Source organism: Marmota flaviventris, chromosome 20, assembly GCF_047511675.1.
Source record: "Marmota flaviventris isolate mMarFla1 chromosome 20, mMarFla1.hap1, whole genome shotgun sequence".
Taxonomy (NCBI): domain Eukaryota; kingdom Metazoa; phylum Chordata; class Mammalia; order Rodentia; family Sciuridae; genus Marmota; species Marmota flaviventris.
In genome coordinates this window covers 8,519,237-8,536,395 of record NC_092517.1, presented here as the reverse complement: position 1 = coordinate 8,536,395, position 17,159 = coordinate 8,519,237, and the positions used below count along the sequence as shown (strand labels likewise).

At 44.4% G+C, this 17,159-nt stretch overlaps 1 protein-coding gene across 2 annotated transcripts in view; it reads right to left on the bottom strand.

Moving 5' to 3' along the window:
- Cntn4 (contactin 4) overlaps window positions 1-17,159 on the bottom strand; it is a 432,714-nt gene that overhangs the window by 211,072 nt on the left and 204,483 nt on the right. For both annotated transcript variants that reach the window (XM_071605984.1, XM_071605985.1), the window contains exon 4: window positions 5,147-5,242. In XM_071605984.1, the coding sequence (XP_071462085.1) occupies window positions 5,147-5,242 (96 nt within the window). The remainder of the gene's footprint in view (window positions 1-5,146; window positions 5,243-17,159) is intronic.

The window sequence follows — 17,159 nt, the reverse complement described above, 5'->3', positions numbered from 1 at the left end:
AGTTTGTAGGGATTTGTGTCACTGTGACCAAAATACCTTACAAGAACAAGTTAGAGGAGGAAAAGTTGATCGGGGTCTCGGTCCATAGATGGCGGACTTCATTGCTCGGGACCCAAAGGGAGGCAGAACATCATGGTGGAAGGGTGGGAGAAAAGAGGTGCTCAGAGCTCATGGCAGGGTCAAAAAGCAGAGCGGGGTGGGGGGGGAGGAGATGCACTCTTCCAGGACAGTTCCCAGAGGGCCACCTCCTCCCCTAATGCCCCACCTGCCCATAGTTACCACCAGGTCATTCAAACTAGGGTGGACAGATTAGTTCCAGCCCGCACAGTCTGATCATCTCACCTCTGAATATTTCTGCAGAAAATACAGGAGCTTTGGGGAGGTACCTTACATCAAAACCTTAACACCCCTGGTTTTAATAGGTTGCCCCAGTGAATCTAAAATTGCCCAACACCAGCAGCCAGAGGTGGGGCACGTGTAGGAGCAACAAGACAGAGCTCAGGGCTCCCCCAACCTATGACCCTTGATCTTATTACAAGCAAGTTTGGATCCTGGGCCCTGGATGGAGTCTTGAGATTCTCTTTTTAACCAGTTCCCAAATGAGACTGGTGCTGCTGGTCCATGGACCCACCTTTTGAGTAACCAGGATCTTGGTGACATATTAAAAACCAGGTATGGGATCAAAACTTCCCTTGATGGACAGTGTGTAAGAATTTCCCTGATGAAAAGTTGGGGAACTTTAAATAACATTGGAAAGAAGAATCTCCTAGGAGTTCAGTTCTGTCCCTATTTAATAAGAGCTTCCATAAAAGGTCATGCATCCCTGGTGCTCAATGAATTTAGCAGGAATTGGCAGAACGCAGACGGAACATTCTAGAACATTCTAGAAACTCCATTTCCAATGGAAAGGAGCGCCAAAGACAGCCAGCATGGTTTCTGTTCCTTTCCGTGTTGGCCTCAACATCCAATGGTGAAAATCTATGCCGTGACGTCATCTCCGAATTCATCGACAGAAACCAAGAGCCGAGAAAGATGTTACACACAGCCACTGCTGGCGTGTCGGAAAGACCAGGCCTTTCAAAACGGATTGACGGCTGCCCATGTCCGTGTTCTCTGAAGAGGTTCTGAGATGGTACAGCTTTTGCAGCAGGACAGGCAATGTCCCTTACGATGGATTTCATGCCATGACTGAGCACCCCACTGATATCATAAACGGCTGACTCATTTCCTTCCCTCCGCATGATGTTTTGCAATTGGAACTGGGATACCATATGCTGGTTTCTAAAATGCACGGTACAGCCAGGAGCTTGGGGTGACTCTGCCAGCTTTGAGGGTAATTCACAGCTTGCCATAGAAATGAGAGAATCGAGGCTGGACAGTTTACTTGGAAGGTTTTTGCATAACCGGGGTCAGGGAAAGACTTCATCGGATAGACAATGACCTTACTGCCCCAAAGTGGTGGGTGCCTGAGATGCTCCAAGCTTGAAGGTTCTCCTTGTTGCTTTGTTGAAAAATCTCCTTGCTCAGCCTGCCCCCTGCTCATAGTGTGACTCTGAGCACACACGGTCTCTAATAGCGCCCATAATGAGAATATTTATTTCCCCATCTCTCACCATCACGACTGTCAGGGATGTCAGCACAGCCCCAGGAACTGGGTTTCAGAGCTGCCAACTGCTGCCCGCGGAGACGAGCGTGTTCCAGGAGATGTCTGTGGGAATGTGGAATAAATTTCTCCGAGGGCAGGATGCTCAGGGGGCTCACTGTGCAACACCCACTCCTGTGTTTTAACTTTCTTGAAGTCATAAGTTCCAGAAAGGAGCGGGGCTTTGCAAATATACCTCCGAGATTAGTTATCTGGGTTGCCGCCACATTACAAGAGATTTAACATTCTGGTAGAACAGAAGAAACCAGCAAAAGCTTCCATTTTTATGTTGATCAGATTTCATATGCGGAAGAGACGCGTGAGTCTGAGGAAATTTCTCCTGAATCCAAACGTATGTCCATGATGAAGTGACTTCCTTACATAAAGGACAGACCTTCCATAATGCAAAACATATTCCACAAAGAAGAGTCTTAGCTTTTATTGAGCAATAACTACGTGATGATTAGGGATCTGAGGATCCCTTTAATCTCTTCACTTATAGGGTGAGGCATACAGATTTGAAGATGTTTGCTTGCTTTCAAATAATTACCTGAAACAGAACTGGAACAAGAATACACACCTATACTCCAAATTTAGTGCTTCTGAGGCTAACATAAAAAATTACTCAAGTCCAAAAGAGACAAAAAAAAAAAAAATTCCCCAGCATGAATGACAACAATCAGACTTGGATACAGTGTTCATCTCCAAAAACCAGAGAACCTAACAATTCCACATTCTTGATCCAGATTCAGGGAGCCTTCCTGTCTAAGCTGCCTCCGAGTACCACATGCTTCACGTGCAAGCCTTTCTGAGATTTTGCTAATGGTTATTTTGTGATAGAAATGTTAGGTGGATGGATGGAAAGGAAGAGTTACAGCTTTTGAGTATCTGACCAAAAGAAAAGGGTGTTTTTCAAATTCTAAGCTTGCGAAATTGGTTCCATCAATCACATGGAAGGGCCAGATAGAAAATTAAGGCAATAATGGGGACAGCAGGTGTCACAGTAAATGTCAGCCTCAATCAGCAAGAGTGGAGTTGATCAAACCAGTCATCACACTCCTCTGTGGGATCCTGATTGATATCCCTCCTTGTCAAACCTCCGCACCCCTGAACCCTCTCTGGGCAGTCATGTTGGCTCTGAGGTCATCACAGGTCCCTGGCACAGACACGGAAAGTTGCCTAATGTCTCTCCATGTTTGTGCTTATTAATGAAACCTTGGTATGTCTTGGGATAGGAAAGCATCTGCAGGAAGTACTTGATTTTTCCGTCTCTGTTGCCCCCCGGGGGTGATCTATGGGATGTGGGAAAGGTTCTCAGGCAAAGCAGACTCTTCAGAATCAAGGTAAATTGAAATGAAGAAAAACTTCTGCCTTTGATCCTTGCTCTCTTTCTGTTTCTTCCGGATGGGAATGCAGACCCTGTGCCTCAGCCAGAGCGCACACTAAGAGCCTCAGAGAAGGAACTGAGGAAGGGCTTGTGTCCTATAAGACACCCTCAAATGACTGTGTTAGGCCAGGCGCGGTGATGGCGCACGCCTACAATTCCAGTAACTCGGGAGTCTGAGGCAGGAGGATCTCGAGTTCAAAGACAGCCTCAGCAATTTAGTGAGGTCTGAAGCAACGTAGTGAGATCCTGTCCCTAAATAAAATGTAAAACAGGACTGGGGATGTGGCTCAGTGGCTAAGCTCCCCTGAGTTCAATGCCCAGTATCAAAAATCAATCAACCAACCGAATAAGGATTGTAGAGTGCCATGTGAGGCCCTGGGTTCCACACCTGGGCACACACACACACACACACACACACACCCATGCCAGCTTTAGATCGTATATATGTGACAATCTTGCATATAAGAACAACAAAGTCTAATGCATTTAAGCCAAAGTGAGTAGGGTTTTCAGTTTTTTACACTCAAAACACATCCCTAACTGATCTAGTGGCTGGGTCTCCACAAAGCCATCTTGGATTCTGTGACCAACCTGACTCTGGTTCTTGGTCTGACAATGAGTCATTGTGGTTAATAAGAAATAGATATTTGATTCCCCCCCCCCTTGGGTTCTTAGCACAAATCTGCTAAACCCCTTTTACTTCCGAGGGATTTCGATGAAAAGAAGCACCTTTTGTTATTCCTAATAACCACGCCCGCATTTTCGCTAGTGAGGTGGCTGTTGGTGGGCCCCATAGATACCTGCTGGATCACAGGGAATAATCATATAACCAGAGAGTTGGAGCTTTCCACTTGACCACCCACGCCCCGCCTCTGGGAGAGGAAGAGGGGCTGCCTAAGGAGCTCAGGTATCATCCGCCAATGGTTCGATCCATTGTGCCTAAATAATGGAACCTCACATCTGTGTCCGGTGCCCACAGGCTCTTGCCCTTCCTCTCTTTATCTGGCCGTTCATATTTATCCATTACAGAATCCCTAACATAAATGGGTAAAGGGACACTGTTTGAGTCAGCTTTTTCATTGCTATGACTGACCAGAGCAATTGTAGAGGAGGAAAAGTTAATTTAGGGGCTCATGGTTTCAGAGATCTGGGTCCATGAACAGCCGGCTCTATACCTAGGGCCCGAGGTGAGGCAGGACATCATGGCGGAAGAGAGTGGCAGAGAGACTCAGCCCACATGGTGACCAGGAAGCAGAGAGACAGACTCCCCTCTCCAGATATAAAATATACACCCCAAAGGCAGGACCCCAGGGACCCCCCTCCCCCAGCCACACCCCACCTGCCTCCAGTCACCACCCAGTTCCCCCCACTGGGGGATCCATTCACTGGTCAGGTTGAGGCTCTCACAACCCAACCATTTCTCCTCCAGACCTTCTTGCACTGTCTCACCCAGGAGCTTTGGGGGGACAGACACCTCACCTCCAAACCCACAACAGACATTGAATAAACTACCATTCTCATAAACTCTGAAACCCAAAGAAGACATAGCTTGTCGAAAGCTTGCCACGGTCACCTGATGGGACCCAGTGTTGCAGCCTCCATTCTGTGGGATCTGACACCAACTCCACTCTGCGTAGTCAGCGTCAGCATGGCCACGGAGCCACGGGGCACCCCATCCGTGTCCAGAAGGTTGGAGAATTGGTGGTCGGAGGGAAAAATGCCCCACCTTTGCTGGGAGCAAAAAACGCTCATAGATCCCTCTTGCTCCTCCCCAGCAGAGAGGTCAAGTGAAACAGGCCTCTCTTTTTCTCTTTTTTTAACCCAATCGAGTGGTAACAAGATCTGGACGCTTTAGCGCAGATTGTGACTCTGACTGATTCAGGTGACTTTCCCCCTGAGCCAGGCAAGCAGCCGTGGGCAGGAACCTTTGCACAATCTGATATTTCCCTATCCTGATTTTGGGAGGTGTACGCCATGGCTCTTCCTCCACAGGAAGGGACTCTGGGAATCTCTCTAAAGGACACTGTCCCCTTGGCCGGTGCCGAGGGGGAGAATATTCTGCAAGAAAAATAGCAGCCAGTGAGATGTGCACGTGTCGGCAGCGCATGGATGGGTACCTCCAGAGTGGGGTGGCGGGCCACACAGCAGTACCATGCCCTGACCTCGGCGGACGGACACCGTGCTCCTCGTCCTTGTCTTAAAGTTCTCAAGATCTGTTGGGAGAAATAAAGGGAAACGCGTTTAAGATTTAAAGTTCTGAGATATCGTGGGAGAGGGTCGCTTTTTCCAAAAAAGAGGGATGAGCGGAAAGTCACCCTTGGGAGCACCTGCAGCAGGCGATCTGAATGTGGCTTTCTCATACTGACGCTGTCCCTTGCTCCTTGGTTCTATAGTGAGATGGTCCACTAATGTGGCCACTTTCCACCCATTTAGAGTCAAAATAGCTAATGTTCAGAAAAATTCACATGTCCGTTCCTGAGACATGACTAGCCACATTTGAAGTGCTCCATAGCCACACAGCGTTAGTGACTACCACAGACGGAGAACACGCCCATCATTCCAGATGATTCAACTGGAATTGTCTGGTGCAGATGGAGGTGAAGAAATTGAGATTTGAAGATATTGTGGCCTCTCCACCAACTCCTCTGTAATTTTACATCATCATCAGAATGCACATGCATGATTTCTTTTCTCTCTCTTTTTTTTTTGGTACCAGGGATTGAACTCAGGGACACTCGACCACTGAGCCCCATCCCCAGCCCTATTTTGTATTTTATTTAGAGACAGGGCCTCACTGAGTTGCTCAGCACCTCGCTTTTGCTGAGGCTGGCTTTGAAGTTGCGATCCTCCTGCCTCAGCCTCCTGAGCCTCTGGGATTACAGGTGTGCACTGGTGAAAATGCATGCTTTGTAACAGTTCTGTTCACTTCACGAGCCCTTCCATGGTATACAATTATACTCCTTTCCCTGTATTCATATATGCCTAGAAGATGACACACACTGTCTTTATAATTACACACATACTATAAATGTATATATAAGTACAAATAGATACACACCTAGAGTTCTTGAGACATTCTTGTGTACTTTGTTAAATATTGGGAAGGCACACTTCTGGCTCTTTTTGGAATGAAGTCCTATTTCCTTCAATGAGGTCAAGTGTGCTTAGAGAGATAAGATGTGCATGAACCCAAAGATGACAGTTTGAGGCAATAAATAAGCACTTGGTACATGAGGTGTCTGGGGAAATGAACAGACACTTCACAGAAGAAGAAATGCAACTGATGAACAAACGTATGAAAAATGTTCAACGTCTCTAGCCATTGAGAAATGCAGATCAAAACTACTCTAATATTTCATCTCACTCCAGTCTGAAAGGCGATTATTGAAAAGAGAAGCAATAAGAAATGTTGGCGAGGATGTGGAGAAAAGGGCACACTCACACATTGTGCAGATTGGTGCCACCATTATGGAAAGCGGTAAGGTGTTTCTCAGAAAACTTAGAATGGAACCACCATTTGACCCAGCTATCTCACTCCTAAGATGATACCCAGCATACTGCAGGAACACAGCCACGTCAATGTTTGTAGCAGCTCAATTCACAATAGCCAAATTATGGAACTGGCCTAGGTGCCCTTCAACAGATGAAGGGATAAAGAAAATGTGGCAAATTACACAAAATGGAGTACTACTATGTCTTAAAGAAGGATGAAATCATGGCATTTGCTGGTAAATAGATGGAGCTGGAGAATATCACACTAAGTGAAATAAGTCAATCCCCCTAAAACCAAAGGCCAAATGTTTTCTCTGATATGTGGATGCTAATTCACCATATTGGGAGCGGCCAGGTAAGAACAGAAGTGCTCTGGGTTACACAGAGGGGAGTGAAGGGAGGGGGAAGGAGGCACGGGGTTAGGAAAGACAGTAGAGTGAACCGGACATTATTACCCTAGGTGCATTATGATCACACGCCCGGTGTGATTCCACATTGTGTACAACCAGAGGAGTGAGAAGTTACACTCCATTTACGTATGATGGGTCAGAGTGCATTCTACTGTCTTGTGTAACTAATTGGAACAAATTAAAAAATCAATTATTACTCAAGACATATCTAATCAAGTGTCACAATTGTTCAAAGGTGTGTTTTCTCTTACCCTCCCAAATGGGAGGGTCTTAAGTGCCACTTCACTTTATTGGTATCTAAAACAATTTAATGTCCTGATTTCAGATGGAAGGACCCCTTGTGACTCAAGGTGTCGTGGGGGGCTATGAACCATGTGGCTGTACCCACCAGCCTGAGGGGACATTTACCCCTTGCTTTCTGCTGTCAACTGGGTAAACATTGTAAGGTGACTACCTCACGAGATCCTAACAACAGTTCTACCGGTTAGTTACCTTCCATTTTTACAGACTAGAAAAGAGGGGCATCACGAGCTCACAAAAGGTGACAAGGTGACATTAGTGAGGGGCAGCGTGTTATCGTCTGGAACTGGGCTGCTCCCAATGGCTCATGGTGGAAGGCTTGGTTTCCAGTGGGTGGCACTATTGAGAGGTGGTAGACACTTAAGCAGCAGCATGTTCGTTGGAGGAAGCAGATCACCGGGAGCATTTCTCTGCCATGTTGTTCTGCCTCCCCGTCAGGCCCAGAAAAAAACAAAATGGCATCAAGTACCCAAACAAACCTTTCCTACTCTGAGTGGATTTTCTCAGGTCATCTGTCACAGTGTGGGAAAGCTGACTGACCATCCAGAGAAACCTCGATCATCTCCCAGCCATTACTACATCCACCTCTGGTTTCAGGGAGGACTCAGGATACAAAAATTAATAAACGCATCATTGAACAGATCTAATTTTATTTATCTTTTTACATAACACAATCATGTGATAAAATCATAGTAATTACCGTTATTCATAATGATTTCTTTCGCAGGAATTAGGAAAGTTGGAAATTTAGCCATTGTTGTTTTCGCGATTCAGAGGTTTACAAAAGTAAACCAGCTGAGGATACAAACACTGTGAGAACACAGAATCTGTCCCGTAGCAACTCAAGAGTTTAGTGGGCAGAATTGCCACCTGCCACCTAACCATGGGACCCAAGGACCACCAGAGTCAAAATCTAAGAAGAGTGTGAAGCACTACTCAGCACAAAGCCAAAGGGCACTGAAATCTAAATCACAATTTATTCAATAGGCACCAGGTAAAGGTGGAGCGTATTTTTGTTCTCCTTAAGGAAATGGTCTTCAAAGAGACTTAAGCCAGAGATTTTTTTTTAACTTCATTGTAGATTTCATATTTTAAATCCTTCTCCCTGAACGAGACAGTGAATCCATTTGAATTGCCGCATCTGCACACAGGCTCTTAGAGTGACTTATCGACATCTTTTTTTTTTTTTTAAGATATCCCATACAATTTCCAGAGCTGAATCAAAAATCAAGGACCAATAGATAACAGAGATCCAGTCTCGTCTAGGCAAAACCAACCGTGGTTTAAGAAACAGGAAAGAAAAGTATTATATGCAGTGATTTTTTTTTAATTGCCTTCCCTGAGCTTAAAAGAACTGGATCCTACTTCTTCTTCTGGAATTTATGAATTCCATTCAGCTCTATGAGATCTGGGTATTCAGAGTATATTGCAATCCTTTAGGATTTGAGAAAAATATTTAGAAATGTCTCTTAGTAGTTAATTAAAGCCGCGTCCAGATGGTAGACCCTTCCTACCCACGCAGTGGACAAGAGAGGACGTCTGTGGGCAGATAGAGTTTGACAACCATCTCTGCCCCTTACTACTTGTGCTGACCTTGGGTAAGTCTCGGATTTATCATAAATAAACGGAGAATAAATGTGGGCTTTGTTTTAAATGAAGAATCACTGTGCCAAGATTTAATGAGATGTTTGAAAAGCTCACCGCCAAGCACAAGGACTTCAGGGTGAAAGGTGGGTACTTAATGTATGTATTTTTTTTTTCTGTCCATGAGAGAATGCTGGGATTCTGTGGCAATCATACCCCAAACCAGTGCATTATAGAAAGGGCTGCAGCCAGATGTGGTGGTTCACGCCTGTAATCCCAGCAGCTCGGGAGGCTGAGGCAGGAGGATCGTGAGTCCAAAGCCAGCCTCAGCAAAAAGCGAGGCCCTAAGCAACTCAGTGAGACCCTGTCTCTAAATAAAATAGAAAATAGGACTGGGGAGGTGGCTCAGGGGTTGAGTGCCCCTGAATTCAATCCCTTGTACCCCCCCCCCACTCCAATAAAAGGGCTCCAATTAACAGTGGCACCCTAGAATGAGTGTTGGATGTAAATCAAAATACACACTAGTTATACATGTGTTTAGGGAAAGATGGCAGGTCCCAAATTGGTGTCTTCATATATCATTTCAGATATAATCTATTCAGAATCTGCTAGAGACATGATAATTTTCCAGGTTGAAGAACTGCATGTGTGTGAATGAGCATTTTTTAAAAAATGCTCTTCTACTTTGTAGCAAAGTTTTCACCAGCAACATTTGTGATTTATCTTACGCATAAAATAATACACTCAAAGTCATTTTCTCTCCAAAGCTTTGGAACCAGGTCATGATCATCAGCAGCAGCTTTCTGAGATAGCGAGGAGGCATTATGGATAGTGCCCTGTGCCCGTGAGCATTGCTCAGAAACCCACCACAGCACCCACTGGCAAAATGTATCAAGGTCACCCGTGGGCCAAGTGCTTTTACTGTATGCCGTGATTTAATCCCTTTATAGCTTCCATTCCCAGTTTACAGGTACCGTAGCTGAGGCTCAGAGGGTTCCCTCCTGGGTGTGCTCCACACACTGGGAAGTGGTTGGAAAGATACAGTCATGTTCTGGTCCATCCAAAGACACAACTCTGAAGCCACCAGCATCCAGGGGTTCCTCCCTGACTTGGTGAAGCTAATGACAAGAAGCCTTGGAACCAGTCGTTAGTGGACATCTTAGAGACAAATGGGAAGTTCACGTGGATGGATTTTACACTCGACGGGTTTGTAAGAAAAATCTACCTTTCCCCCGGACCACGGACGGGTTGGTACATTTGGTTCTAAATCTTCTCTTCTCCCTTTTGCATTTTACTGAGGGTGAGCGCTCTCTGCAGGGATTGAAGCAGTTCAACAGGAAGAAAATAATGAGAAAAGACCCTATGAAGAGGTAGGATCCTTGCCTTCCCAGGAAGGAAGGTGAACAGTTCCCGTGCCCTGTTCTCATTAGCTCACGCAGTCGGTTACAGACACATGAATACAACACCAAAGTGTGTGACAAAGGACATCCATGGTTTTCTAAGACAACTTATGTCTCCAGCTTTGTGCATACTTCACAGATACATAATGTATAGACTTAAAAAAAATGGCTCTACTTGATGGTGTCGATTGCATTCATTAGCCGGATGCATAACTTTTTTGACAATCACACACCTAAAAAAGAAGGCAAAATTTTGCTGAAGATGTTTTCTTATCATATTTTTCTGCAAAAAACAAAGGTCTTTTAAAACTCTCCTCTGGGATAGAACACCGACGTTTTCATTTTTAAATGAGATTAGAAAATATGCTATCGTATTTGGGGCTGGGTTAGCTCCCTGAGGACGTCAAAGCTGTTTAGCAGTCACATTCCTGGTGATGTAAGGTGTCAACGGCCTGAGGTCACAGTAGGAGATCAATAATAGAAAGCCTTCATAGAAGTAAACATTTGGAGTTCAGACCGTGGAGTAAATCAGAGAGTCACGGGAAGAAAAAAAAATATCCACAGATTATAAGGTTGAGAGCCGATAAATATCTTATAATTAATACCTGGAGACAGTCAAGAACAAATAAAATCAAGAGGGTCCAAGATCCTTTTTTTTAAAGAAGTAATAAGAATAAATAAAGCAAATTGATTTTTAAGGCCAACATGAAGAGATCAGCCATTATGTACTTGGTCAGGAAAAGGTGAGACTATTTGCAGACTGGGACCTCCCAGAGGAGGGTATAAAAACTATAGTTTAAACATGCCCAGGAAAGGCTCAGGAGATAATAACACACATTGTAGTTTGGAAAAAAAAATAGAAAAATCAGGGAGAAAAGCAAAAATTAAAAATGATACCATATATTTTTTAATGCACGTTATTATTTAATGCAAGCTAAAAAAAAAAAGAATCCAGTTTCCCCTTTTTTTTTTTTCCTGACTTGGCTAGACCTAGATTCTGTGAATTCTGATAGGGTGGCCTCCGAATAAGAAACTGTCAGCACCCGTTCCCTGTGGAACGGCTTCCTCCCGTTTCGAAAGAGGCGATCAATAAGGAGATCAATACCGACTTGGGAACATGGTCAAGCGATGCATTTGTTATGAATCGGCTTTTCATAATGGTGACTGTGCCACTCACACAAAGAAAGAGGTATTTTTGAAGACCTCGCCAAAAGCGCAGTATTCTGCGGCATATTTAAAATGATCTTTGGACTCTCTGCCATTTGTTCCCTGAGGGTGTATATGTGTGGATGCACCTGAGCGTATTGCACGGCCCCGAGTTAATAGTCCATGGTTCATCATTGTTATCATTCGGGAGCATCATAGGAAAAAATCTTCAGAAAAGTGACTCGTTGAGACAAAAACTAGTGAGCTCAGATCTTCGCCAGATAAAGTAGCATTAGTGTGTCCAAGTCAAGTCTACTCAAGACCGACAACAGCACCCCACCTGGTCGGCTGTTTAAAGTAGGGGGTCCACATCTTAGGCCAGGTATTAATTTGACATTGAATCTAGGCCTTCCTAACCCCAAAGTCCAAATCGGTAGTCTCTTGTTCCACACTGAAGTAAACAACAGGAATAAAATCATACTTGTTAGTCGGGCGCGGTGGTGCACATGCCTGTCCCATTCCAGGGGCTCGGAGGCTGAGGCAGGAGGATCGTGGGTTCAAAGCCAGCCTCAGCAGAAGCGAGGCCCTGAGCAACTCAGCGCGACCCTGTCTCTAAATAAAATACAGAATAGGGCTGAGGAGTTGACTCAGTGGTTGAGTGACCCTGAGTTCAGTCTCTGCACCAAAAAAAAAAAAAAAAAAATTGAATAAAAATAAATAAAACCCTACTAGCTAATGGACTCTTTGAGACTCTCACAAGCTCACCCCCCTTAACTACTATTTGGCTTTACAAGAGAATAAAGTTTACTTTGCCCTTTATTCTGTGTGTGCTTGACTTTCCGGACAACTATTTTTATTTCTCATTTTACTCCTTCTCCTTTCCTCCTTTTTTTGACACTTTCTATTTTATCTGGACCTTTGTGCTATTTAAGGAGCCAAAGAACAACTCAATTTAAAACGTCTGAGTTTCCCTGCGTGCTCCATAAAGACGGGCCCCCACCCACCTGCCAAGGTCACTGTGATCAGGGAGACATCACCTCATAAATAAGGAGACAGTGGCCCTAAAACACAAGCGATGATCACGCGCAGTTTTCTCTCTGGGAGTTCATCTCTTTACGTGTATGGCTCTTGACTCAGGAGTGTCAGTGGTTGGGCAGGTGCATTGCTCTTGGCCGACTAGATTTTAGAATAAAATGTGGACTTTCCACTGCACCCCAAGGCCCTTTGGGGATCCGGCTCCTACCTGCAACATCCACTGTATCCTTAGCTCTTTCCCTTTTGCTTATTTATTCTGTAATAAACATGTTTTGTTTTCTGTTCTTCAAACCCCTGAAGGTGAAAACCTGCCTCAGGACCTTGGTACTTGCTGTTTCCTTGGTTTGGAATCCTCTTGCCCCATTTTGGGGGGCTTATTGTGATTTTTTTTAGGAGCCAACTCAAATGTCCACTCCTCACCGTGTCTGTCTACAGTGGACCATCCAGGACATTGGCTCTAGGTATTGTAGGACATGTTCACTTTTATGATATCCTGCATAGCAATCACCAGCCTCTCCATCTGCAGTCACAGTGCTTGCCAGATTCTCTCCCCAACTGAAAGCTTGAGGGAGGTGCCAATCTATATGAGGTTGTAATACAGTGCTCAGAACAGCGCTGGGTACCTAATGTCTAATATAATAACGTCTTACTTAATAATAGCTTATTTAATAATAATAATAATAATAATAATAATAATAATATCTCATTTAATGAGTATTCATTGAGCAACGTTGTCCCTCCTGGTTGGATATCAAGGAGGGAGGTGGTCAGCCTGACTTCTTTTACTGGTGCATGTGGCGCAGTTTTCCAGCATCTACGTTAAAAGGACCTTTGTGTGCTCAATGGCCAGGGATCTTCTCTGAAAGATATCTAAGAAAAAGTCTTTCTAAGCAGTATGGAAATTCCTCAGAAAACTTGGAATGGAATCAACAGTTGACCCAGCTATCCCACTCCTCTGTTTATACCCAGAGGACTTCAAACTCAGCACACTACAGGGACGCATCCACATCAATGTTTATAGCAGCAGAATTCACAATAGCTAAACTGGAACTAACCTAGATGCCCTTCAGTAGAGGAATGGGATAAAGAAACTGTGGTATATCTACACAATGGAATATTACTCAGCCTTAAAGAGGAATGAAATGATGGCATTTGCAGGTACATGGATGGAGTTAGAGACTATTGTGCTAAGTGAAATAAGCCAATCCCAAAAAACCAAAGGCCAAATGTTCTCTCTGATAAGTGGATGCTGATCCATAATGGTGGGGGGGGGTGGCTAGGGAAGAATGGAGGGACTTTAGATTGGGCAGAGTGGAATAAGGGGGGAGGTGTGGGGGTGGGAAGGGTGGTGAAATGAGACGGGCATTATTACCCTATATACCTGTATGATTACACTACCAGCGTGATTCTGTACTATGTACAGCCAGAGGAATGAGAAGTTGCGCATTTGTGTACCGTGTATCGAAATGCATTCTGCAATCATGTGAAACCAATTAGAACAAATTAAAAAAAAAAAAAAAAGAAAAGGTTTTTCTAATTAAGGATGCTGAGCCACCAACTGACCCCTCTTAAAATGAAAGTTTAGAGGTATAAGATGGACCTACAGTCAGCATATGAAATGGTATCACCGCGTGGAACACCCAACCTTCCCTAGGGAATGTCTGTGATGTTGCAAACACAGACCAGCACCCTGGGCACCCTGTGGGTCTGTTGTTTGTGATCAGGGCTACCATCTGTTAGTCAATCACACACCAAACCATTACCTATTTCTCACCCACTGCGAGAATTCTGTAACGACAGGTTTAGGATCATTATGGCTTTCCCAGAAAAAAATGTGACTCTTCATCTTGAATATTTTACTTCCTAACCTTTTCTCCTCACCACTGAAAAATTAAAACCAGCCAGGTGTGATTCAATGGATCAGTTTTAATAAGCAGGCCACCTGAGAGGCCAATCAGACAGGTTAAAGTAACATGAGGATGAATATTCTCTGAAGAAAATGCGGAGAAGTCGCATCAGAGCCCTCGTAAAGCCTGTAAGCAACGCATGTCCAAATGGTCACCCAAGGGACACAGAGCACAATCCAACCCGAGAGACTCTAAGTCCACCAGCCACACAATTGCTCATGAAAAAAAAAATAACAGAAACCCTGCTTCAAAGTGAAAGGAATCTCTTCCTCTCAAACTTTCTCATTCCATTGCTTTTTCTTCTCTTAACCTCTCAGGGTTACAAACCCGGACAATCAACTCACTGTCACATTTACCTAGCAATTAACGGCAGTGCAGACGATGACCCAGGAAAGAGCAGCCATTTCCAGCTTCCCTCCTAAATAAGATAGATGCTGTGTGAAGTGTCTCTAAATTCTATCTTTAAAAGTAGGCGACTCAGCTGGGGTGTGGTGGTGCATGTGGATCATCCCAGCAGCTCAGGAGGCTGAGGCAGGAGGATCGCGAGTTCAAAGCCAGCCTCAGCAACAGCGAGGCCCTAAGCAACTCAGTGAGAACCTGTCTCTAAATAAAATACAGCATAGGGCTCGGGGTGTGGCTCAGTGGTCGAGCGCCCCTGAGTTCAATCCCTGGTACAAAAAAAAAAAAAAAGAGTAGGCAACTCTTCCCCAAGAAGCTGGGGAGGAAATAGCACTGATCACTGCTTCAAAGGGGAGGGAGATGTCATCAGTATTTCTTGTTGTCCACGCTCTGCAGAAAAACTTTGATTTCCAGGCCAACAGAAGACACCTCACTTCGTACTCAGTTTGGGGGTTTGGAACTAATAAAACAGGGGTTACTCATAAAGACAAATGCCAATCACATTAAGATCCATTGCTCCTGAGAGACTGGACATTCTTTTATTTATTTTTTTAATAATTTACTTGTCAATGAACCTTTATTTATTATTTTATTTGTATGCATTACTAAGAATCAAACCCAGAGCCTCAACACACTCTAGGCAAGCGCTCGACCACTGAGCTACAGCCCCAGCTCCCAAACTGGACATCCTTTGCCATATAGTTATTTTGGGGAATTCAAACCTAGAAGAAATAATAGATTTATTGAATCCCTTCCTTAACAAAGGCCCATTCACCTCCCCTTTTCTTCCCGTTCCCTGAGTATAAAATACTTCCTGGGATACTGGATGCTGGATTGGCTTTATACTGTTTAAAAAAAAAAATTAAGGGCAAAGGGAAAAAAATTAAAAACAGGTTCTGTATCTAAATGAAATTTCCAGATGAGGAGCAGCTGTTATTTATATTGAATTTAAGTTGCTTCGGCAACTTCAACCATATATTTTTATCTCATTTAATTACAGTTTTGGAAATAAAACCATCATCAAATATACATGCAAGCTATGTGTTCATTCATCATCTATTTAGATTTTTTTTTTTTTTTTGCAATGGGTGCTGTTTTCCCGCCCCGGTTTTCACAAAGAGAAATCAGAGATAAGATGGCAGTGTGTGTGGCAGACCCGCCGGGCCTGAGAAGTGACATGGCTCGTGCCTCCTGGTTCTCCAAGACACCTTTCAGTCCATGACGTGGGGGAGAGGGGGCGCCCCTCCAGCTACCCTGAAGTTCTTAGGAAGGCTCTATGGCTGGATCCAGGGATCCGATTCGTACAAGAGCTGATTAGCAGAGGAAAAAAAATGTGTTCTATTAATTTGACATGTTTTTTTTTTGGAGGGGGGAGGGGATCTTTATAATAGAATGAAGTCTGAAGAAATAACCAGAACATGAGGCTTTTCATACCATGTTTCTACTTTTCAGACAAAACCCAAGAAATTCATACAGGGAGGACAGGATACCTGGATATCTGAACCACGTGGTTCACTGCGGCTCTAATGATCAGTCTCTGGCCATTTTCCATTCTTGGCGATGACCCCCCCCCCAAAAAAAAAAAAAAAAACCTCCCTGGCAAAGTCAGGCCAATGGCTCATTCTCAAGTTACGGTTCCTCAAGTGACTTCACGCTGGGAGAATCAATATGCCAGTTTGGAATATTTCAAAATGGCACATCTTGGACGCCCGGGTGGATCAGGGAAGAGTCGCCTGCTATCTAGAATGGGCCCACCACAAGCACCCACGACCATGGGAGCCCCCCAGTGTGGTCCCTGTGGATGTATAATTGACAAAGAAAAATTCCTCTTCTCAAGGAGTTTCACGTGAGCAAAATGGAAAAGAATCAAAATGAATAAATCAAACCTAATGTCTGAGCTGGTAATGATGCTGTTGAAAAATAATTTAAGGAAAAACAAGATTGGTGTGGACATTTCAAGAGAGGGGCTGGGGTTGTGGCTCGGGGGTAGAACACTCGCCTACCACACGTGGGGCCCTGGATTCGATCCTCAGCACCACATAAAAATGAAATAGCTATTGTGTGTCCACCTATCACTAAAAAATAAATATTAAAAAAACACAGAAAGTCTTAAAAAAAAAAGAAAAAAAAACTTTAAGAGAGCCGGAAACAGTGGTGCACACCTGTCATCCCAGAGGCTCAGGAGGCTGAGGCAGGAGGATGGCAGGTTCAAAGCCAGCCTCAGCAATGACGAGGCCCTAAGCAACTCAGTGAGACCCTGTCCCTTCAGCTCTTGTCCCCGACTGAGACTGCCGAGAAGGTCGGAAAGTCGTGCCCCGTGACACAGTGGTCTCGGCTGAGTTTGTGCTTCCTTATTTATAACCGACGTTGAAGTCATCCCAGTTCATGTAACACCCGAGGAGTCGGATAAATAAGCATTTTCAGCTTACCTTTAAAAGTTGAAAACATTTCCCTGGC